Source organism: Rhinolophus ferrumequinum, chromosome 21, assembly GCF_004115265.2.
Source record: "Rhinolophus ferrumequinum isolate MPI-CBG mRhiFer1 chromosome 21, mRhiFer1_v1.p, whole genome shotgun sequence".
Lineage (NCBI taxonomy): Eukaryota > Metazoa > Chordata > Mammalia > Chiroptera > Rhinolophidae > Rhinolophus > Rhinolophus ferrumequinum.
In genome coordinates, this window is record NC_046304.1 from 9,398,093 (window position 1) to 9,422,867 (window position 24,775).

Below are 24,775 nucleotides of genomic sequence, written 5' to 3' on the forward strand. Positions count from 1 at the left end.
AGGCACAGAGCCACACCCCACCCAAGGCCACACAGCTGGGAACCATCAGGATTCCAGACCTGTGCTCCTTCCCCCCCTTTCCCCCTCCCCCAGCAGTGCACCCGGTGGAAGTTGCCCCCTGAGGGCAGGCCAGGGTGGCTCAGCCCGAGGGGACAGGATGAGTAGCAGCTTCCTTGTTACTGGAGCAGATGGGCCGGGCAGGCCATGGGTAGACTTCCCGAGGGCACAATCCTCATCTTCCAATTGCCACAAGATGCCCCAGAGTGCTGGACCAAAGCAGGAGCTCCCCAGAGTCCCCTGAAATAGGGGAAAGAGGGAGAAGAACATAAGGTGGGGGGCTGGTGTGTTAGAATTATAGGAGGTAAGTGAAAAAGAAATGAAAAGTGAAACGCAGAGAGTGAGGCCTCCCAAAATTACCTGAAAGGCCTTTGGTGACGGCCCAGGCCACCAGTGGGGCCTGATATACTTGCTGTGCCTCGTCTTTGAACTAGAGCTTCGGGCTCTGTCAGAATGGGCCGGGTATGGCCCAGGATCTTCTTGGACAGCACACTTGGTCCATCTCTGGGTATCTTCCCCTCTTCCTTACTGTTGACCTAAATCAGTGCTTCTCACTAGCTAGCCTGCAAAGTGTAGTCAGTATCTGAAGCCTCTGCGATACTTGTTTCAAATGCAGGATTCTTCCATGGACTCTTAGACTTACAGTCCATCTCTCTGGGGCCGGGCTTGTATTGTAACCAGTCCCCCAGGGGTTTAAGTAAGCACTCCAGCCCTGGGAAGTATTTGCTGTGGAAACTGAGCATGGGAGGGACAGGCCAACGGCAGAATGAGTGAGGGGCAGAGCCCCAGACTTGACCAAGGCCTGCTAGCTGCCCACCCAGTTGCCCCACGTCTCCAGGCTGGAGATGGGCTAAGACCTTTGTCTGCTGCCCTTTCCTTTCCACATAATACTGGTGCTCACTGCGCCCAGCCATGGGGTTTCCATGGGGTAAGGCCTCTCCCACCTTCTTTGAAGTTTGGAGCCTTGCTGGATGGAGCCCGGGGTTGCCTCTCCATTGCCCGCCCTTCTAATCCAGAGATGTATGAGCCTTGACTTTGAGACCTGAGGCCATAGAAGTACAGGGCAACGGTAAAAGTGGTGGCCCAGGAAACTGACTCTAGACCCTGCTGTGCCACTGTTTAGCTGCATGATAGTGGGCAAGGGACTTAACCTCTCAGTGCCTCAGTTTCCTCGTCTGTGCATGAGCTTGCACTACGTTGTTGCAAGTGGACATTTCAGCTCTAAATGCTCAGGACATCAGCACACCCCACAGCTCTCACCGTCCCGCTCCGCTGCCACAGCCTCCCTCTCCCCGAGTTGAGCCCTCCACCCCACCGCCGTGTTTCCTGTCCCAATGAATTGAAGCACTCCTGTCCACCCGCGCCAGTCACCTCAGGGGTTCTGAGCCTCAGCACTACTGACATTTGGGGTTGGATAACCGTCCTTAGTGGGGGGTCTGTCCTGTGCAGTGTGGGATGTTTACCACCGGATGCCAGTAGTAAATCCACCGCCCACCCAGTTGTGACAACTAAAAATGTCTCCAGGTTGACAAATGTCCCTGGGGTGGGGGAGACAAAGTCACCTCTGGTAGACAGTCATTGAGTTCACTGCATGGTACTATGCAGTCTGTCTGCGATGTCGACCCCACATTTTTCTGCTTGTCCACTTGACTGCACTGCTCTGAGCCACCTTCACACCTCCTGGTCGCTGCGGAGCCTCCCCAGGTGGCTTATATCGGCTGCATTCGTCCTCCACACCAGCGGGCGTGCTCGCCTCAGAGCAACCCGGCCACATCACTCCCACGCCAGGTGCTTCTGTGGCTCCCACTCCTGCAAGGCCCCCTCCTGCCTCAGTGTTGTCTGCGTTCTGACTCAGCCCCAGCCACACAGCTGCGCCCTCCCTAACTGCCGTGGTTCGTCCTCAGACCCCCAGGCCCTTTCCTCTCCTGCAACACTCTTCAGCTCCCACACCGTACCCTCCCGACTGCCTCACCTAAATATTCTCTCCCAGCTTCCTCTCCTTCCTATAGCCCCAGCACCCCTTGTTACCCCACTGGTTGATTTATCCCAAAGTATTGCAATTGCTTATTTGTTGTTTGCCTTCCTCATGAGGCTGTAAAACCATCAAAGGCAGTCATTGCACCAAGCCTCTAGCCTCCAGTCATTGCACCAAGAAGCATTTACTGAGCACCCGCTGTGCCAGGTACTGGGGAAACAACAGGAACCAGTGGTCTTCCTCCCCTCATGGAGCAGTCTGGCAAGGAAGAGAGATGCTAAATAAACAAGTGCTGGGAAGATCGAGCGTAGTACGTGGCACCAAGTAGCCATTCAATGAATGTTTGCATGGAAAGTGGACGAGCAGGTATTCACTGCATAGCATGGTGTCGTTGAGCTTTGCTGTCAGCCCTTCTGGATTCGTACTGAGCTGCTGCGACCCTCCATTTTCCTCATATAAAATGAGGCCAGTGTTACCCAGCTCATGGGGTTGCTGGGAAGATGAAGTGAGAATGCATGCAAAACTCTCGGCAGGGTGCCCGAGTGAGGGCTCCCCAGGAATTCCACCCATCATTACAACCACCTCCTGGAGGGCAGCAAGGTGTAGTTCTCCAGGTGCCCACGAGGGGGTGCCGGGCTTTGTGAGGATTCTGGGAAATCCCTGTGGGAGACCTGGGAGTGAGAAATCCCCCAACCATAGTCCATAGAGGCAAGGACAGCCACCCTGGGGCCCCTGGTTAGGCCATCCAAGGGACAGTATTCTCACAAAGTGGCAGAAGCCACAAGGGTGATGAGGTATTATCTTCTCCCAGCCCCTCTCCCCCAACCCAACTCTCTCTCCTTCAGTGGTTGGCACTGGGCCATTTGCAGGACCCCTTGCTTTGGAGACCCCTGACAGGGTACTTATACCACTCTGAGTGCCTTCGACCTCCTAGTTCCATGATTCTTAATGCCGAATGTCATAGTTAATTTATCATTAAGTTCGGTTGCAATTTTCATGGACATTATTAAGCCAAATAAAGATGGACTGTGATCACCATTATTTGTTGAAACAAGACTAGCTGGAACATGAAGTGAGGACTGTGTGAAACTTTGCAATCCATCCCTTATTTCCATGATTGCTGCAAATGAGCCCCATGCCACAGTGGGTCATCAGAGCCCCGAAGGAGACTCACCTCTGGACACACTTTGGGGTGTCAGCCCAAAAAGCGCGGTTGGGAGACCATTGCCTGATGCCGGGCACTGAGAGGCTGGCCCTCCCCTCCAGTAGGCTCCTGCAGGCCAGTAACGCCTTCAGTGGTTACGGGTGCAGCACTGGGAGAGAACAACCCACCCCAGGGGGCTCCCTGAGCCTCTACCTTGACTGTGGTGGAATTTGGTCCTGCCCATCTCCAGGTATCTCTGGTTTATTCATGCCCCTGGTCCTTCCTACCGTTTCATGCTTTCCTCCAGAGTGGGAGTATTCCCCCCTGACTTCAGCCAGATGTCGGTATTTGAGAGGAGGGGCTCCTTTCCTTGGCTAGACTTCTCCAGTGTTGTCCTCCCAGGACTGTACCCGGGGCAGCCGGGAGGCCTCGATTTACCTCCAGCTGCCCTCAGGCCCCTGAAGCAGAGGTCATGGCTGAGCGCCATGGGCCTGAATCAGAGGAGTTGGTTTGGCTTACACAGACAGCCTTATTGTTGACGTGGTGGTTACAATTCTTAACTTTGAATTAATTTGCCAACATTTCAAAATTGAGACACTTCACGTAAAAATGCCAATCTTTCGCTTCTCTTGAGTTATCGCCTAACCTGACAACATCAGACTCCTCATTCGGGCTTGATAACAGGTGGCGGGAGCTGAGAGGAATCTGCCCCTTAGATGGATCTCCATGTACCCCCACCCCTTCCCGAAGCGGAAGCTGGTCACCCTCCCCACGCTCGAGCTGCAGTTTCTGTGACCTCACTTGTTGCGTGAACTGCCTGGCATTGGAGTTTGTGGCCTCTGTCCAAAACTGGGGGGGGTGTTTTCTGCACTGTTCTTGCCTTGACCATACGATGGCTCCTACTTCAGCAGATGCTGAGGCTGCAATGAAGGCTTAAAGACTGGCGGGGCTCAGGCCTTGCCTCCCTGAGGCTCTGCGGCTTCCACAAAGAACCAACTTATCTGGCTCCATAGGAGGGGATCAGGGCTTGAAGTGACATCCGCAGGAGCAGTGGCAAAGCCACTTCCACCAAGCGGTGAAAATCAGGGGTACCAGGAACAAAGTCTGAGACAGGTCCTACAGATTTCTCCACTGGACTCTTCTGGGCTAGGGCCAGCCCCCAAAGTGCACATGGATTATAATTTTAACCACTCTCTGTTCATAGAACATGCAGTAAAATGCACAAGGTAACCCTCTCACCCTGACCCTGAGCCACATAATTCCTTTCCTTGGAAGCAAATGATGTTGTCAGCTTCCAGAAGTATTCTGGATGTAAATAACCAAATGTGTATATATCCTCCCCCCCCCCTTTTTTACACAAGCAGTGGCATACAGTAAGTACTGTTGTACACCTTGCTCCCGCCCTTCCCCCTTAGTCTATCCTGACACACCTTTCTTATCAATACATAAGAACTTTGTTGCTGTGTCTATCACCATGGATACAATCTCCATAGGTGCCTATCTGTCTCGTTCTTTGTTTAACCGTTCCCCGGCTGATGGACAATGGAGTTATGTCCAGCCTTATGCGACTACAAACAGTGCTGTGTGGTGAAAAACCGTGTCCATATGTCACTGCACACATGTGCAAATATATCTGTAGGATAGGCTCTTGGGAGTATAAGCGTTGGGTCAGAGGTTGTGGGTGTTTGCAATTTTGATGGATCCTGTTATTCCGCCCTCCAGAGGGTTTGTACCAAAGCCAGCCCCTGTGGGGCGGGTGTGAGTGCCGGTTGCCCCTCATTTGAAATGCTGGCTGCTGGAGCATCTCAGGATCTCAGTGCATGTTCTATCAAGCAGATCCTGAAGGGAGGCCTGGTAGTGCTGTATCCAGGAGCAAAACCTTCCCAGCTTCTCCCAACCCTCCAGCCGAGTCATTTCCTTTCCTGTTCTGTGCCCTACAGATAAACTGTGTGACATTCCCTCACCCAGACACAATGCCAGAGCAGCAGCTGCTGAAACCAACTGAGTGGAGCTATTGTGACTATTTCTGGGTAAGTGGTGCCTCGGTTTCCCCCACACAGTGGCCCCAAGGCCCAGAAGTCAATACTCAGGAGGGGCATGAAGGGCCACAAGCTCAAAGAAGGAGGGGGCCTCTCCTGGCCCCTAAAGGGCTGGCAGTAGATTTAGCATCCGAGGCAGGAACTTAAGACCCTCTTGGAGTCCAGGTCATTCCATAAAGCTGAGAAAATTTCTAGGGTTTTCATTCGTGGCAATACAGAAACCCCAGCCAGAAAGCAGGTAAGCTGGAGGGTCACTTTTGTTGCTGCTCAGTCAAGGCAGGAAACTAGAATCAGCTTCAGTAAAGGAATCTGAGCTCCAGACCTGCTCTGTCACTCTTGTACGTGACCTGGGACAAGGGCTTCACCTCTTGGGCCCCCCTGTTTCCATCAAAATTGAGGAGGTTGGGCACAAGGAGAGCTCCTGCTTTAACAACTCTGTGGTTTCAGAACTTTTGCATATTGGTTAATGGGTACAGAGCTGCAGTTTTGCAAGATAAAAAAAAGTTCTGGAGATATGGTGGTGATGGTTGTGCTGCAGTGCGAACGTACTTAATTCCACTGAAGTGCACACTTAAAAATGGTTAAAGATGGTAAATTTTGTTATGAGTATTTTTCCATAATTAAATATCTTTTGACAAATGCACAGTTCACCTCCTCAGAAACTCCGGGAGTAGTCCTGGGCATTTGCATTTTAAAGTCAGCATGACTTTCAAAATGACGTTGTCCATTCTGGAATCAGATAGTGGTGATGGTCACACAACCTTGTCAGTACGTTGAAAACCACCGAACTGTACACTTAAAAAAAAAAAACAAAAAAAACTCTTGCAAAGACCCTGAAGAACATAAATAAATAAAATAAAAATGTTTTTTCACCACTCTGCAGAATGGATCATCTGCAGTTTATAAAAATTTGCTAACCAAGTATTACACCAGATAAAAGTGCTTCTTTCTTTCTACCCAATCACTTGTGCTTTAGAAGACATTCAGTGATTCCTATTGCTTCCTGGCAGGGCCAGTTCCTATCGGCCCAGCTGTGTTTCTTTGGCCCAGCTGTGTTTCTTCCAGATCCTCTGAGATCTGTGCAGAGGCAGCAAATATTATAAATAGGGCTCTGGCTTTGGCATCAGACAGACCTGGTGAGGGGTGAGCTCAGAAGTGAGGCTGAGCAGGGGTCAGAGTGTGCAAGACTTCACGGGCCCTGCTCTGCTGACACAGCCATTGGAACCCATTGCCTCAGGCTCCTTTTTCCCAGGGTGGGTGACTTGCTCGGCAAATCCATCCTCTGTGGGGCCAGATGGGGCTCAGTATTTTGGATAATTTTTCTTTTGCTTTTTAATCAAGATGTAGCATTCATTCGTAGCACAAATCCTCAGTGTACTTGGAGAAACTTTTAAATGGCCAGAGCAGCCCCACTGTGACATGGTGTACCCCGTATGGTGGTGATTTCCCTGTCACGAGAGGTACTACAGTGTGGCTCAGACGCCTTGGGTCAGGGCAGCTGAGGAAAGGATCCCTCATTGGGAGGGAGCTGGGAGGGGTCCATAAAACCTTCATCTGCTTGACAATGGTAAGTGGGGTTCTCTCCAGGCATCAGCAACCCCTTGCCATTCCCTTCCTAAAATGTCTGTTCTGGAAGGGATCTTGAGTATACAACTCACTCCTATCTCAAGGGTGGGGGTGGGGAGGGGAGGACGCAGCCTAGGATTGGAAGGACCTGACCTTGTCACCCAGTGGCTGAGCTGACCCTGGGTCAGGAGTCTCACCGACACTCCTACATTCCTCTGGGATGTCAAAGGACATTTTTTTGACTCCTTCCATTAAGTATCAAGGCATTTGACCCTGGATTCCTGGTGGGGAATGGCTGTGATGGAAGAGGTGCCAGCCAGGGTCTGGGGAGGCTCTGAGACTTGTTCTCCAGCAGCCATGGCTGTGAGGGCAGATGCCAAATAAATGTCACGCTGGGGGTGCCAGGCAGGAGGTGGGGCAGGGGGAGAGCAGGAAAGAGGTATGCAAATATCCTTGAGGAAGTACTGCCAAAACAAAGCCAAAGCACTTAATTTTGAAAATTTAAGAGTCTTTGCTTGCGAAATGAATTGGATACTAAGTTTCCATTTTATTGACTTGGCCATCTTCTCTGAGTCCTGATTTTTATTGAAAAATACCTAAGAGTAGATACTATTTATTGAGAACTTAATATATGCTGAGCACTGTGCTAAGCCGTTTTCACGTGTCATTTATCCCAAAATGACCATATGCAGTAGGTGCCATCATTTCTCCAGTTTCACAGATGAAGCAACTCAGTCTTGGAGTGAGTGAAGAACTTGCCTGAGGTCCCCCAGCTGTGATGTCAACCCTGGCTGGCAGCCTGCCCTTTTCCACTCTGGCTTCCCTTCCATCCAGTTTCTCCCCAGAAGCCACTGTGATCCTTTATGAATGTGCATTGGAGGATGTCACTCCCTGGCCGGTGCAAGAAGTTAACAGGAAATGGGATGGCACAGGGTTAGGGGCACGTGCCCCCAAGGTCACAGACTGTCCCAGCTTATAGTCAGGATGCCAAGACTCCCCAGAGGGTCCAGCCGGCCTCAGCAGCTGCCTGGTTGAAAGTAATAGGACATTGGGGATCAGAAAGTAACAGGACCTGTGGTCTTGGCCACTTGCCCTTCCTCCTCTTCTTTGAGCCAAGACTGGGCACTCATCCTCCCTCTCAGACTGAGGTCGGAGTTGCCAGGCGCATTGGGGTCCCTTCTGGGGTCTGTCTTCCCTCACCTCCATTCCCCATGGCTCCAGCCATCACCTACTCTTTCATGCTTCTGTTTCCTTTCTAGGCTGATAAGAAGGACCCGCAAGGCAACGGTACAGTGGCTGGGTTTGAACTGCTGCTTCAGAAACAACTGAAGGGCAAACAGATGCAGAAGGAGATGTCAGAATTCATCCGGGAGAGGTGAGGCCTGGGCCCTCCCAGCTCCGGGTCGGGTGGCACACCCACGCTGGCCCCTTCGCCCGAGGGGAGTCAGCATCAGGAGTGAGCACTGCTCACCCAGGACTGGGCTTGGGTAGCACCACAGGGAGCGTGAGACTGGAGTCACAGACTCATGGCCCTCGGGACACATCTGGCCAGCAAATGTGTCACTGGCCGATGTAGTGTTTTTAAAGATTTGAACCAACATTTTTTTTTTTAATTGGTAGTTTTTTACATTAAAATCTGGATATCTAGCATCTCTGGAGAAAGCAATAAGTCTGGGAACAGTGGCTCTGCATCCCTCACGAAACAATTGGCTGGAGCTGAGGAGCAGGGGCCCCTGGAGAGGGAGCGTGTGTTCCCAGGTTGCCACAGTCCCCACCATTCCCTACTGTCTCCCCACACAGACTGCTCGGCTCCTATACTTTCCTCCGTGGCCCTCACTGGAAGCACTGTCCCTTACATAACAAAAAAGGAGAATGTTACCTTTCAATTCATCATTGAAGCAAAACTGTGTCCCGGGCCTAGGCATACAGAACCCCTACCCTGCCAATCCCATCCCTGCCTCACGGTGCTCAGTCTAATGGGAGAGTTAGACAAGGTGATTATGATAAGTGCAGGGATTATAACAGTGGTTTATCTGAACATACATGAGGAGAAAAGAAGTTCAGCCTGATCGAAATAGCAAAAGCTACAAGAGAAGTAGTTCCTTTTCTACGTCCTCTCCAAGTTCGGAGAACCCATTAAGCACAGCTGACATACCCACACACCTGCATCTCTACCACCCCCATATGCACATACCCTGCCCCCCCAAAAGTGTGCACTCATGCGTACACACAACTTTCCACCTGGAGTTCCAGAGCACACTGGAAATATTTACAGCAAATTGCAATAGATTTAAAAATATTTCTTTTTTCGTTGTAACAATAATCAAGTTATAATTCTTTGGCCTTAGAGCATCTCTTTTCCTTAAGAGGCCCATTTTCTATTTATGTAATGAAATCTTTATGACCCATTAAACAGGTAGGGAATTGAGAGGTTATATAGCTCAGGTACAAGAAAACCATAGTATCAAACAGGCAACTAGGAAAATGGTTGTTTGTGAAAGCCGAAGTTTGAACACATTTATGGTTTATGCTTTCATAAAAATGTCATGTTTGCAAATAAATGGAACTCTGGTCTTCCGTAAGAAGTGCAGGCTCCTGCAGTTTTTCTCAGTCCATTTGGGATCTCAGACGGAGAGCCTTTCAGAGCTGGGAGAGGCGAGAGCTGAGGTTCAGAGTGGGGAGCGTGTCAGGCCAGGGGGCAGGTATCTGGTAGTTTCCGTGGCCTCAGGATAAGGAAGCCAGGCAGAGGGGGAGGTGATGCAGGCCCTGGCTCTGGAGGTGACGCCCAGGGAGCATACCATGCCTGATACGTGTGGTTGGCACTGTGGAGCCCTTGGAGGTTTAAAGTTCAGAGTGTGACATGGTTAGATCCACTTTCCAGAGAGATCTCTTGGCCACAGGCTGGAGACTTCAGGCTGGCTCTCCCTGTCATCCTGAGGAAGTTGGGGGCTCAAGGCAGAGTGAATGGAGAAGAAGCGATGGAGGCAGGAGATAGACGCGGGAGGACCTAGAGACCAGCCAGAGATGACATTGAAAGCAAAGCAGTGAGAGAAGGAACAAGGTTGCGGGTCTCTCAGTGAAATAATTATTTGTGGGCCAAATCGTGAAATAATTATTACTCAAAATGCTGCCATGGGACTTGGTCAGGCTGCCATCTCTACATCATCACACCCTTTGGGCAGCAGCTTCTGAGCGGCCGGGAAGCAGATGCTGTAGCTCCGGGAGAGACTCTGCATATTTACTATTTGCCGAGTGATGGACCAGGGGCTTTCTGAGGCCGGCTCTGATGTCACAAGGACAGCTCCTCCGTCTCCCACAAGGCCCCTGAGGCAGCGGACAATACCCCTGACAACACATTGAACACAGATGTGCCAGATAATACAGAACACTCCCCAAGAGTTGCCTTGAAAGTGTGTCAAGGGCCTGCCTGCTGGAAGCAAAATCCAAGGCAACTTCCCTCTCTGGGGAGATTGGTTTCCATGGAAATGCTTGTGCCCTGCAGGCTTGACACTCAGAGGCATCGCGGGGCTGGGAGACCTAGGGAAAGGTTCTATTTCTGCTTCTGAGGGGCTGACACCACCTTGGAGGGTCTAAACCCAGAGCACTGGGGCTGGATGGGAGTGGAAGACAGCCCTGCGTATCCCTGTGTCCCTGTGGTCCATCACAAGTTACATTCATTCATTTAAGGGTCTCCCATGTGTCCAGCTCTGGGTTAGGAGCTATGCAAATGACAGCTCATCTTGATAGCCTGGAGAGATCGGTGGGACTATCCCATTTGCAGTTGAGGAGAGGGAGGTTCAGACAATTTTGTTCCTTCATTCATTCAACAAATATTTATTAAGTACTCACTGTGTGTCAGACAGACAGGCAAGAACCACGTACTCTCAGAGCTTATGGTTCAATGCGTTCCTTTACACGGTTAATAAGTGGCAGGGCTGCAGGTCGGACCCACAGTCTGGCACTGGAGAGCTGACATGTTGGCTTTTCTCCCTTTGCAGGATAAAGATTGAAGAAGACTACGCCAAGAACTTAGCTAAGCTCTCTCAGAACTCCTTGGCCGCACAGGAAGAAGGGTGAGTGGGGAGGACAGCGAGGGACGTGGGGAGGAAGAAGGGACACTCAGGAGGGGGGGATTCCTTTTCCCCAGCACTGATTGCTGCATGGTCCCGTGGTGGGGAAGTCGCCGCAGGCCTGGCCCAAGGTGGGCGGCCATGACTCCGGGTGTGGGCATGTATGCTCAGGGTTGGCACGTCCACACTGTCGTCTCTCTCATGGCCAAGGGCCTCATGCCATATGCTGGAGTATGTCAGGACCCCTCTGCCCTGTCCCCTGGTAGCTGGGCACCAGCCCTCAGACAGCCACTCCAAGTCTCCTTTCTCTGAGGGCTGCCTGGTAGGAGACGGTGTGAGAGGATTCTGCACCTGGCCCCTTCTTTAGAATTCTCTGCTATGGGCCCGAGGCCCAGGCTCCTCTACCCCTCTAGTTGTGACATTCCAGACCTTGTGTGGGCCCTGGGCTGGGAGAGCCCCACCCCGCCAGCCACAGAAGGATCCCTAATGGAGGGAAGACTGCAGCCATCTCTGTTCTGTCTTGTTAACAAAGAGTTTCAGCCTGCTGGTGTGAACGTACAATGGTACAGCTACCGTAGAAAGCAGTTTGGCAGTGCCTCAAAAAACTAAACATGGAATTACTGTATGACCCAGCAATTCCACACATAGGTTTATACCCAAAGGAATTGAAAACGGATACTCAAATAAATGTACACAATTGTTCCGAGCGGCCCGATTCACAATAGCCAAAAGGTAGAAACAACCCAAATGTCCATCAAGGGATGACTGGGTACAGAAATTGTGCTCCATCCACATTGGATATGAGGATGTGTGATGGAATATTATTCATCCATGAAAAAGAATGAAGTACCGATCCATGCTACTATGTGGATGAAGTGAAAGAAGCAAGACACAAAGGTTGCATATTGTATGATTCCATTTATGTGAAATGTCCAGAATAGATAAATCTGTAGAGACGCAATGAAGATTTGTGGCAGCCTGGGGTTGCAGGAAAAGAGGGATTTGGGTGGTGGGGGGTGGGGTAACTGCTTAATGGGCATGAGGTTTCTTTTGGTGGGGGTACATATTCATCTACTTGGGCTGCTATAACAGTACCATAGACGGGGTGGCTGAAACAACAGCAGTTAAATTTCTCACATTTCTAGAGGCTGGGAGTCCAAGGTGCCAGCAGGGTAGGTGTCTGGTGAGAGCTCTCCTCTTGCATTGCAGGCAGCCTCCTTCTCGCCATGGCCTTTCCTTTCCTTGGTAAATAGAGAGAGCAAGGTCTCCAGAGTCTCCTTATAAGGACACGAGTCCTTTCGGATTGGGGCCCTACCCTTACGACCTCATTTAACCTTAAGTACTGTTATAGAGGGCCCATCTCCAAATAACAGTCACATTGGGGGGTTAGGGCTTCAACGTAGGAATTTGGGCAGGATACAAACAATTCAGTCCATAACAGGGTGATAAAAATAGTTCAGAACTAGATAGAAGTGGTGGTTGCACAACATGGTGAATGTACTAAATGCCACTCGATTGTTCTCATTCAAATGATTGATTTCATGTTATGTGAATTTCACCTTTATAATAAAAGCAAAGGCTCCGGAAATTAGAGCTGGAAGGTCCCCGAGGTCCTCTGTCTAGTCCGACCCCCCTCCAGTGCACTGTCTGAACCCCTCTTGTGAGGAGAAGTGAGCCCCAGAGGAAGGAAGACATTCTGTTGTGGGATGGCTGTGGTTGTCAGAGGGCTGTGATGTTAAACAAGTCCAGATCTGCCTGCATGGCTTGACATTTCTCAGGGGACAGGGCTTTGCCAACCAAATGAGGCTTTGATTAAGGCCTCTGCATGGGCTTGCTGTGCAGCCAACAGGCCTCCTTTGAATGGTTTTCACCAACCCGCTGGCCACAGGCCACAGGGTGGCCCTGCAAGGCCAGTGTCTTCTTCCACGGACATAAATGAGGTTACCTCCGGCCCCCTTCTGCTCCATGCACTGGGCCTGAGACGGGGCAGGAAGGGGGCTCGTGGAGGAGTGACCCCTCCCACCTGGGCCGGGCGCTTTTCTAGGTATCCCCATGCCTTGTGACTGCAGTGCTGCCCCAGCGTCTTCCTGCTTCCAACTCCTCGGCCTAGGCTGCTGCCAAGGACACTCCGTCCTGCCAACATGCATAGCATATGCTCCCAGCAGAACGAGCCGAGCTTGTCCCACCGAGCTGTACACACATATACCTGCAAACACGGGGCAACTCGACACACTCACATCCACGCGTAACACTGCTCACCCCCAACACGGGCACGAACACATGCCCTGTTGCCATTGCACGCACACACGAACCCCACGCACACTCTTCCTTCCAGCAGGCACTGTTGGGATGTCGGGGGATGAATACATGGGTCCCCTATTCACAATGTGCTGCAATGCCGTTTTGTGTTTATACACAGCTTTCAACATTAGCCCGGTCCACCTTGAAACTAAGTGCAGCGCTGGAGCCTAGAAATTTGGGGCAGCCCAGGAAGGTGCTGATGGGGAGACTTGAGCTGCTTTTGCAACTCGAGTGCTATGTCCAAATTAGATTCCATAGGATATGTGCACATTGGTAAATAAACAGGATCAGGTTATTTATTTTGCCTTCAATTGTTCTCTCCTGTGTGGAGACGAAATGGAATTTTGGTCTTTTCTGGTTGGTAATTGTGACGGTGACATGCATTTTGATTTGGCATGCCTCAGACTGTAGATTGGAATAGAAATATATCTCAGATTTCATTTATTTTCATTAACTTACCAAATGAAAAAAAATCTCTCTTCAAATGAAAGAATTTCTAAATTGCCTTTTTTCTAAATTGTCCTGTGGCTCCAAGGGGACTGGACTAGTGGAGGCCGGGGCCGGGGCCAGGAGGGTTTGCAGGGAGGCTGCATTAGCTCAGGCAGGCTAGTTGATTGATGACCTCACATCTGTGAGTGCCCAGCCTAGAGGTGGGGCCGAGGACATTGTCCTGAGTGTGTACCTGCTTCCTTCTGTCCTCCCAATAGCCCTCAGATGACATTCCCAGGCCACTACAATAGTCACTGCGCCACTTAATGACCACATGCACTGCTGATAGTGGACTTGCAAATTCTCGGTCCTACCCGGGGCCTTTTGGCTTGTGGGCTTTTATTTCATCTTTGCAGGCTCATATGTAGCTCAGCTGCAGGGATGAACCCCTCTCCATCACCCTTTTATCAAGTCCCCACTCCTCCCAAGACTGTTTCTGTATGCTGTGTATAGCATTGACTTTCACTTCAGGTCTGTGACCCATCTTGAGATAATCTGTGTATGGCATGAAGTCGAGGTGAAGATTCCTTGTGTTCTCTATGGATGTACAGTTATGTCGGCACCATCTGTTAAAAGACTGTCCATCCTACATTGAGATAATTTGGCATCCTTGTTGCACATCGATCACCCGCTCCTGTGAGTCTGTTTCTGGACCTGTTCCCATATCCATATGACGATCATGTCTGCTTCCACCCCCTCCTTCCCCTGTCCTGGACATCCTACCCACCTGCCAAAACAGGTGATGAGCCAGGCCATCCAGAGCTGCCACAGCACAGTTCCCTGGAACTCAGACCCTTGAGGCCGAGACAAACGTCAGCAGCCTGGGTTGCCCCGTTTATCACTCCATCTCTTCTCTGGTGGGCTCCCCAGCCGGGATCACCCGAGGGGAACTTTCTTTGCTTCCAGACTCCTAGATAAAATCTGTCAGTCATTTCCCATAAACACCCACCTCAGCCTGAGCCAGCACCACAACCAGACAGGCCTGGACTGTGATCAAAGGGATCCGTTCTGTTCTGTTGGGTAATTCTCAACTGCTGGCTTCTCTGCTTGAGACTCAGAAGCCTCACAGCATGCTATCTTTTAATCAGCTTTTGCCACTGGAGTTTAATGAATTCTCCGGAGGAAGTGGCTTTTTGATGAAATGAAGTCAACTGAACATTCAGGGTGGAGTGGTCTGGAACAAGGTCTCAGGGGGATCATTTGGGATGTTGGCAAAGTTAAAGAGTTGTAAATAACAACAGTATGGCCTGGGGGCCTACATTCCAAAGTCCTGGGGACTTCAGGAGATAGTTTCTGCTTGAAGCATCTTGCAGTGAAAGTGATTGAGCTAAGAGGACTACCATTTTCTAGCAAGCTGTGTGCAACACTAGGGCTCACAATCCAGAATCAGCACCAGTGGAGGGCCACACTCTTGCGAGAGCCTTCTCTGCTGTGTGGGTGTCCCTAGGAGGCCCCTAGACCCAAATGGTCCTCCTTTGCCCCCCGCCCAACCCCCAACATCAGGCTGTTGGAGGTTTGCCTGCAAACAGAGCTGTGTGGTACTTTCCATTTGAGAAGGCTGTTCCCCAAGAAGGCACCTGTCCCCTCTCCATGATTTACCGGCAGGCGTTTGTGCCCCTTGACAACAAACCAGGGAGGGGTGATGGGAAGACAAGGGGAGAGCGGTTGGCCAGGTACCTCGGCCCTTGCTGCAGCTGCATCCCGCCTTCCTTGCATCTCCCCAGTCCTGCATTTCTGGGTATTTCCCTAGCTCCTCGGCTGTCTGCTACAGTCTGTTCACTCAGCTCGGTTTGGGAGGGCTCATCTGGCCCATGGGTTGAAATGCAATGCTCAAGTTTGCTTTGTGCCTGGCCTCTGCCTCATCCAAACCCAAGGTCTCGGGTATTCTGTGCGTCCCCAAGACTCAGGGTTGAGAGCCACTGTCCCGCCTCAGGAAGGGCGGTGGTGTCAGACATAATGTCGCTGTGGCTGTCTCCAAGTCTGACATTCTCCTTCGTGTTGCAGCTCCCTGGGAGAAGCATGGGCACAGGTGAAGAAGAGCCTTGCAGATGAGGCAGAAGTTCATCTCAAGTTCTCCGCCAAGGTAACCCCACCCCACGGCCTGTCTGGGTTGGTCTTAAACAAGGTGTGCTGTTAAATGTGGAACAGCTGTCTCCCCAATGTATAGTGTTGGCCAATTGCTGTGATGTAAATTTCAAGAGTCAGGAATCTATGCACAGTAGCACACTATTGGACAATGTTTCCACCACACCGATACAATAGTATCAATAACCAGAAATATCCACCAAGAGCATGGATGTTAGCAAAATGTAGTTAGGAAGTGATGCATGCTGAGTATTTACTACGCTTGTTTTTAACATCATGTATGAATTGAAAATTTAGATCAGTTAATTTTTAATACTGGCTGTCTTTAGCAACCAGCTCACAAAATTCCTACAAATTTAGCAGTCGGCTCTGGTGAGCCAATACACGCTGCCCCAGCATACCTCTGTGAGATGAGGGTGGATTCCCCCGCAGCTCCTCAGGTGGGCTTGTGAGTGATGAAAACCTGCCATCACGTTGCTGGGCTTTTGAAAGCACGTACTTCATGTTCTGCTGCTGCTTGGTTTCAGGAGAGACTAGACTATGCCAAAGAGAGATTTGTTTTGCTTTGTTACAAAATTTCAGACTGGGTAACTGACCCTTCTTTCATTTGGTTCTCCAGACTCTAGCACCATGGCTTTGAGGACAGTGATGCTTCTGTCCTGTTCACTCTGCCCTCGGCACTCAGGGTGGTGCCTGGTGCATGGGAGATGATTAGTAAATATTTTCTGAAGTAATGCATGCATGGGACCCTCTGACTATCTCCTCTTGGCCACCTACTCTTTTCAGGCCTGTTTTCTCTCAAGATTTCTCCGTGTTTCCAAATGACCCTTCCCTACTCCCTGGCTCATATCTCCAAATTCCCTCAGGCTCTTAGCTACTTTTCAGGGGAAAAACAAACCAGGTAGCTAAGTGAAATAATTCACACCAAAGTGTGCAGGATGTGGAGCTACCCACTAGCATGCTTGCCTTTTAAGGAAGAGACACCCCCGAGAGCGGCTCCATTCCCAGTGACCTTTGCTTCCGGGTACCCGCACTCTTCCCTCCACCCTCCCGCCATCACCAACCAGACACGACAGCCTGAGCGGGCACTCGGACAAAGTGCTTAACCTCTCCAAGCCCCCGTTTTTAAATTAGGGGGCACACTACCTCCTTTACTGTTTGCAGGTAGTATCCCCCCAAAAGATGGCTGCTCCTCCCTGGGGCTTCCACACTCAATGCTCACAGGTCCTGTCTCTTTTCTAGTACTTTCCCCCATGGCACTTGCAAAGCTGGGCTTTGGGGTCCCCACGGGATGTGCTCTGTTGGAGGACAGGAGTCTGGCTTTGTACCAGGCCTCCCCACACCCCCTCATTACGATCCCCTGTACGCAGAAGGCAGAATGAATGACCTCAATGGCTGAGACACGTGAAGGAGCTTTATAAGGAGCTGGGATGGAAGGAAGGCACAGTGCTATTACCATCTCCCCACTTCTAAGGGATGTTAGTGCCCAAAGAGTGAGGTGATACCCAGAGAGGTGTGAGTGAGAATTCCTGGCTCACAAATAGCACACTAACCACTTATGCCAAGCACTTCCCAAGGAAATTGCCACTCAAGCTCTGGTAGAGAAGCTCTGAGTTAGGCTCTTTTCTGCCTCACATACAGAGCAGCAAGTTACTTTTAAGCTGCAGATCATGGGTAGAGTACCTTCGGGGTCTCCCTTCCATCCTAGCCCCCAGCAGCTCTGTCCTCTGCCAGGTAGAAACCTCCATGACGGGTGAGATGAATGGGAAAGCCACCATTGTGATGGGTGGGGCTGGGAGCCCCATCTGCATGAGCCCCTGAAGGCTCCTGCTGGATCCCCAGGAATCCTGATGGCATTTGCCTTCCATCAGTAGCACCCTTGGTTCTAGATAGTTTATAGAGTACCCAGGTGACACAACACGCTCCAGTGCTCTCTTTTCCTCTACTATTTCCTTTCACTATTACTCCTGCACCAACACTTCTGGCCACCAAACAGTTTTCCCCACACTGATCAATTCTGACACCAGCTGGGTGTCCTGCAGTATAATTCAATTGTGACACTAACAGCCTGGAGTTAGCACAGACCCCACAAGTAAAGGGCTCAGCCCCACAAGATTGCCCCCCACTTCAGATGCCGGTGGCGAGTAGTGGGTCCCCAGGTTACCTACCTTTCTGTTGACTTAGCTACAAATAAATTGGGGGTTCTCACAGCCCCCTTTCTCAGGTTTGATAATTTGTAAGAATGACTCACAGAACTCAGGAAACACTTAGGTTTGCGGGTTTGTTATCTATTAAAGGATACGATGGATGACACAGATGAAGGGATACACAGGGCAAGGTCTGGAAAGGTCCTGAGCCCCAGAGCTCTGTCCCTATGGCGCTGGGGTGCATGACCTTCCTGGCACATGGATGTGTTCACCAACCTGGAAGCTCTCCGAACGCTGTCGTTTACAATTTTTATGGAGGTTTCATCACGTAGACAGGATCCATTATTTACTCAGTAGCCAGGCCCTCTTTCCTCCCCAGAGGTGGAGGAGCGGGGCTGAAAGTTCCAAGCTTCAAATCATGGTTTGGTCTTTGCGGGGACCTGCCCCCATCCCTAAGCTATTCAGGAGCCCACCAAGAGTCACCTCATTCAAACAAAAGGCACTCCAGTCACCCAGGAAATGCCCAGGGATTTAGGAGCTCTGTGACAGGAACTGGGGTCAACGACCAAATATTAAAACAAAAGATGCTTCTAGCACGTTTATCGCTTAGGAAATTACAAAGGTTTTAGGAGCTCTAGCCAGAAGCCACGGACAAAACCCAAAGTATGTATTTGTTATTATATCACAGTCATATAAATGTTCTAGATGGTGACGTACAGGATGTAAGTCATCTCACTTGATTTTATCAACCACCCTACAAGACAGCTTCTCCATTTGACAAATGGAAAGGGGCAGAGAGGTTAAATCATAGCCTATGGTCTCATGGCCTAGAGGGCTCAGCTACAGAGGAAGCAATGGAGAGGACTGAATGAAGTGGAGACTTGACCCCCAGACCTTTTCCCCAGGCAGACTGGTGGCATTTAAACCATAAAACCCTGTTTTGAGGAGCACTCTGCCCTCTCTAAGAGGCTGTCCAGGATGGTGCAGCTGGCCCTCCAAATGGACATGAAGTTTTAAGTCAGGGCTGACTTCACCATTCAGCTAATGGAAGGCATAGGAATGTCATGTAAAACAGGTTGGTGGTTTTTTTTGGTTTTGTTTTGTTTTGTTTTGTTTTATTAGAACCTCTGCTGCTTCCAGCCTGTTGTCAGTTTTGGTGGCCTCAGGCAATCGCAGTAGCAGCCTAGTGGTTGTAAGGCTATTCTTTGAAAAGAAAGGGGCTCCAAGGATTTATTCACTGTGGATAACATGGTTCCATATGCATGAAACCCATTTTAACCTCTCCTCTAAAAGGCTCATTGAAATTCTACTCTTCTGTGTCAGGGCTCTTTAAGAAATGCAATTTTGTTATGGCCATCTTTCAGGCTTTTCTCGTCTACTCGCTCAAGCCATTGTTAATAGCAACAGGCTGCTAAAAAGAAGTAAGATTGCTATGTACTCGTACAAAGGAAGTTATACCTGGCTCTAGCTGAAGAAGGGAGAATAGAAAAATTCTTTCCAATGGGAGAAAAATCTAATCATGCAGTTAGAGGCCATGTGTTCCTCCAGTCAGAAGATTTTTGGGGAGAGCGTGGGAGTCAGGAGACATGAGTTTTACTTCCGTGTTATCAGTAACAAGCTTTCTGACCTTAGGCAAGTCACTAGCACCTCTGAGCTTCCATTTGAAATTTGACTGCAGCGTGCAGTAATACATTTTATGTGGCTACCCAGGACACACAGGTATCCACACCCAATGTCCACATATAGATACACGTGCACGTCCATAGCCAACACACACATTTCATGAAACAGTACTTAACCTTTCTGCCTAAAACGCACTCTGATATTTCCCTCGTGTCTGGTCTAGTCCCATCAGAAAGCCGGTCCTCCTGAACCATCTTTTTGGTCCTAAACTGATTTCACAGCTCTTAGCAACCCACTCTTCGAAAAGCACTGGACCAGGTAGTCCCTGAAATTTCCTCTTCAGATGACTCTTTAATTCTTTTCTGATGTGTGAGGTGAAAGGAGGAAGAGGCCAAGCGTGCCACAGTTCCAAAAAGGCAAACTAAATGGCTCCAACAGTCTGTCCCACCCAAGACAGACCAGCTCAAGAGTTCATGAGGATAAGCTTCTGGAAGGACGTCCGACTTCCCGTTAAACATAAATACTTAAAAGTTAACAATTAGTACAAAAAGATACCCAGTTAACTTTTTTTTTAAAGAAAAGAAATTATGTTTTTTAAAAGTACTTAAAATTATGTTTTCTAACACTTTTAAAAAACATAAAAGTTTTTTTAAAAACTTTTATGTTTTTTAAAAGTACAGAGGGTGAATCCATAGGATTGAATCACCCCTGACAGTGAGTAGCACTGTATTTCCAGAATGCCATTTGGAATTTGGGGAAAGCATTTTGGTGTGTTGGCAGGCTTACAGAGCCTGGGGCTGAGTCCCTGGAATGTTGAAAAGCCCCTCCTGGGCACCTTAAAGTCTAGAGATCAACTCTCTTTCCAGGTCCTCAGAAAGAGACCCCAGAGTTACTGAGTCAACAGGCAGAGTGAGTTAACTCTCATACATGCCCAGGCAGCTAAGTTATGCAGCTCCGTCTCCCCAGCAAACACCTCATCTGTGTGGGAGAGGGGGAAAGGGGTTTGCCTGCCCTCCGTAGCTCTCAAGTTTGTAGCATCTGACAAACTGCCACCAGATGGGGGTGTTTACCTATACAAGGAGACTTTCACGGGCCCAGAAAAATAACAGACATTTACGACTAACATAAGAAGCAGAGGGGCATTTGGATGGCCCACTCCCTGTTAAGCCTTAAAGGTCATCCAACAACAAAACTTGTTTTGTCACCCAGCGCATCAGACATTGAAGATTTTGTCATTCTCCCCAGTAGGGAAAGGGCACTTGGTCCGCACTCGCTCCAGCCAGGTACTGCGGACTACTTGGTGGCCAAGCCAGCACGGCTCCTGCCCTCTTGGAACTCACAGTCATGTGTAGTTGATTGTGTAGAACTAGGAACACCTAAGTCCTCCAGGTTTCCAGAGAAAAGATCAGGTCACGAGAGCCTGGTGAGGAGGAAGACGAGAGAAGTCACAGGATCCCCAAGTGGGTGGGTGTGGGGTCATCTGTCCAGGGAACTTCAGCTGTGCTTCCTTCCCAGAGGCACTTCTGGGACAGGTAGAGGCCAAAGCACCCAGGAAAGCCATGTTGGTGGAGTCCCGGAAGGCCAAGTCAGGAGGGCATAGGAGGCTGAGTCAAGGGGGCTCTAGGCTGCCCACTGGCTTTGACCACAACAGGTCCACATTGATCTGGTTTCTTATCAAATACATCTCGTGTTCACACCAAACCAAAAAAAGTTTCAAGTAAAAGTTCCTCAAAAGGGAGTGGAATGGGAAAGAGGGAAGGAATAGAAGGAAAGGGAAAAAAGCTGGGAAACACAAGGTCACCCAGCTCCTCTCAGAGCAAAACTCTGTCTCTGGCGCGCGTATTATGAGGCTGGTTCCCTGTGGTGGGATGGGAAGTGTACCAGTCTCTGCAGGCCAGTGAGGTGAGAACCCCCCGGAGCACAGCCCACCAGAGGGACCCTGGAAGTTCCCACCACACTGCAGGTGGTTCCCACCACAGATTCCTTGAGCTTTGGACCATGTCCAGATCACCTTCGTAATCTCTGCACCCAGCACATAGCAGATATTCAATAAATAGAATCGAGCTGAGGTCACCTAGTTAGCATCCACACGGCCTTTGTGTGCCAAGGGCTTACAGACAGAGATGGTGGCTTGGTTTCTGCCCCCAGAAAGCTCCCAGTTTGGAAAGTAAGGGAGATGGACACCCAAGCAGAACCCTCCAAGAAGCCGTGGGAGCTTCGAGGAGGAAGGAGGTAGCTGACAAAGGACTTGGAAAGCTCCAGACTCTAACCCGTCCAACCTCCGGTGTGAATGCTGGGGCCTGGCGTGATTTCCTAAACCACAACCTGACAAGCAGCCACTCGTTTCTACCCTTCCTGTGAGAGGGGCCAGGCCACCGTCTCAGGCCGCATCCTTCCATGAAGAGGTGGGAGAATGCCCCCTCTCTCCTCCACTTGCTTGCAGCTGATGCCCTGGGGTCCTCAGTGTGTCCCCCCCCAACTCTCCTTGACAGCTTCACAGCGAGGTAGAGAAGCCCCTGATGAACTTCCGTGAGAACTTCAAGAAAGATATGAAAAAGTGTGACCACCACATCGCCGACCTCCGCAAGCAACTCGCCAGCCGCTACGCCGCAGTGGAGAAGGTGGGGGGGCCCAGAATGCCAGGTGGGCGGGAGGTGGGGGCCGCTGGAAGAGGGTGGGCTATGAACTAGCAGGGGCTGTGTGTGCCAGGGCGGGATGGGTGGGTGGAGGGACTCCAGCCCACACCTGAGGGACCTACCTGTCTCCGCAGCCAAAGGGCAGATAGGAGCTACTTCCCCATGGAGCTTGGACCACTGCTCGGAGGGCCAGTGGGATGAGGCTCTATAGGGTACACCTGCTGTGGGAGATGTAGTGGGCTCCATTAGGCACATGACACGAGGTACACCCATGCTTTTGTGAGACACGGAGCCTGGATGTGCTATCTGTCCACAGAAGACCCCTTTGTGTGGGCCTTGCCTGGCAGATTCCTTCCTGACTGAATCACTGCCCTGCCAGAGGCCTGAGAGGTCTGAGCTTGGTGGGAGCTGATGGCCAGCCCTGGAGGGAAGAGAGCTCTCCCCATGGCCTGACTCCAGTGCCGTAGGAAGGGTTTAGGAGAAGGGGGCACGTACAGCTGCAGGTACCTGCCAGCTGCCACCACCAAACTGCCACCACCAAACTGCCACCAAAGGGACTGTCCTACACTAGAGAGGTGTGACTGGTGCTGCCATCTGCTAAGCACTGGTGCCAGGTGACATACATGACCTGATGTTCCTTGCATCCTGGAAAGACTGATTTTAGGACTGCCTGGCCCTCAGTACGTGCACATGTCCCAATGAAAATGTGGTCTGAGAGGCTTGCTGTAGGCCAGTTCAGGATGCAGCTGAAAGAGGTGAGGATGCGAAGATGTGCTGCAGCCTCCGCTGAGGAATGCTAGTCTAGCTGCTTCTCCTCTCGGAGCCATGGTGGCATCATCCACAAAAACAGAAATGAAAGGACTCTTACCTAGAAAGGGGAAGGCTGGGCCACGTGACCCGTGGGGCCCTCGTCGCTCTGAGCCCTGTGAACAGCTTCTCCGTGTCCTTGGCCCCCAGGCCCGGAAAGCCCTCACGGAACGGCAGAGAGACCTGGAGATGAAGACCCAGCAGCTGGAGATCAAGCTGAGCAACAAGACAGAGGAGGACATCAAAAAGGCGAGGAGGAAGTCCACACAGGCTGGTGAGTGCGGGGAACCATTGCCCACCTGTCCTCACCTGGGGAAGGGAACACAGCAAGGAGAGGGCTGGGGGATGAGGTACCAGGAAGGTGCATCGCCCATGGTAAGGCTGGCGGGTGGGGCTGTGGGGCAGAGAGCAGGCTAAGCTGTCTCCAGGCCATGGTGGGGACTGGGCTTCTCCCATGCTCCCCAGCGAGGGCTCTTTCCTGCCCAGGCCCTGGCTCTCTGACCAGCAGGTGGTAAGTCCTCCATGCACCCGGAATTCAGGGGTCCTGGCCCTGTGTAGAGCCCTCAGAGAAGTGCAAACCCCACCCACCCAGGGGCTGATACTCCAGAGATTCTCCTTTGTTGATGGGTTCCTGCCCCAGCCAGAGGCTGACATTTTGTTCCATGAAATAACCATCTGTCAGATTCTCCCTGAAAGATGCCTCCAGTGAGTTGGTTTCTGCTTCCACCTAGTGGTAAAAATTAGCTAATGCCCAAAGAAGGAGGAGAAAAGCCAGTTAGAACTATTAGGTTGGTGCAAAAGTAATTGCAGTTTAAAAGGTTAAAAACAGCTGCAAAAACCGCAATTACTTTTGCACCAACCTAATAGTAAAAAACCAAATATTTAAAAAAAAAAAAACCAGTTTCACTGCATGCAAGGATAATACATATTGCATTCTGGGATTGAAATGTGTACTGTAGGATTAAGATGGTCTGTAGGTCCCTTTCACCTCAACTTCTGATGAACCTGGTACAATCAATTCATTATAGAATGAAGTAGCCACCATACGGACATTTTGAAATAACATGTTATAAATATAAGTCAGTAACAAAATAATAGAATTTAAACACAACGTTTGATATAAAGATCTTATAACACACAGTGATAAATGACTGGATCCAGAAACAGAAGGCATAATATACTTATTGGAAGTGGGAAGGAAAACAGGTCAAGGAGAGGCATATTTAAATTCATTTAATTTATTAAATTATTAAATAAAATTATATTGCAAAATCAATATCTTGGGAAAAATTTTTAATCAGCACATAAGGATATAAAATCTTAATTTGCCAGATATAATCACTGTCAATACTTCCTAGTGTTTTAATTTTTTTTAAAGCTTTTAAATATTTATATTTAAATGTATACACATTAGATCATGTTGCACTCTCTGTTCTGAACTTGTATTTTAATTGATAACTCACAGAGATAGCTACATTCCATTACCAATACATTCAATCATCCATCTATTCATGTCCATCAGACTTTTTTAATGACTGAAGAGTTTCCAAGTATATGATTGTTATCCAAATTTATTTCATCGTTTCCCTAATTGATTTTTGTAGGACTTTCAGATTGTTTCGGAGTATTTGGCAATGCCAACAATGCTATGTCTTTATAAATGTGTCTGTGTGTGAGACTAAATCTACATTTTGATTGATATTTCCAAACTGCTTTCCAGAGAGCTGTGCCCACCAGTAACAGTGATAAATGCCTGTTCCCTAAATTCTTGTCAACGCTGTGTGTGTTATTAACTTGTGACATTATAGCTCTCTGGTGAAAAATAATTATCTTGTT

At 49.9% G+C, this 24,775-nt stretch overlaps 1 protein-coding gene across 11 annotated transcripts in view; it reads left to right on the top strand.

The window, feature by feature from the left end:
* Positions 1-24,775, top strand: part of GAS7 (growth arrest specific 7) — a 211,305-nt gene that overhangs the window by 175,223 nt on the left and 11,307 nt on the right. For all 11 annotated transcript variants that reach the window (XM_033089883.1, XM_033089884.1, XM_033089894.1 and 8 more), the window contains 6 exons: positions 5,117-5,206; positions 8,041-8,156; positions 10,780-10,854; positions 15,646-15,724; positions 21,989-22,117; positions 23,090-23,213. In XM_033089883.1, coding sequence (XP_032945774.1) covers positions 5,117-5,206; positions 8,041-8,156; positions 10,780-10,854; positions 15,646-15,724; positions 21,989-22,117; positions 23,090-23,213 — 613 coding nt within the window. The remainder of the gene's footprint in view (positions 1-5,116; positions 5,207-8,040; positions 8,157-10,779; positions 10,855-15,645; positions 15,725-21,988; positions 22,118-23,089; positions 23,214-24,775) is intronic.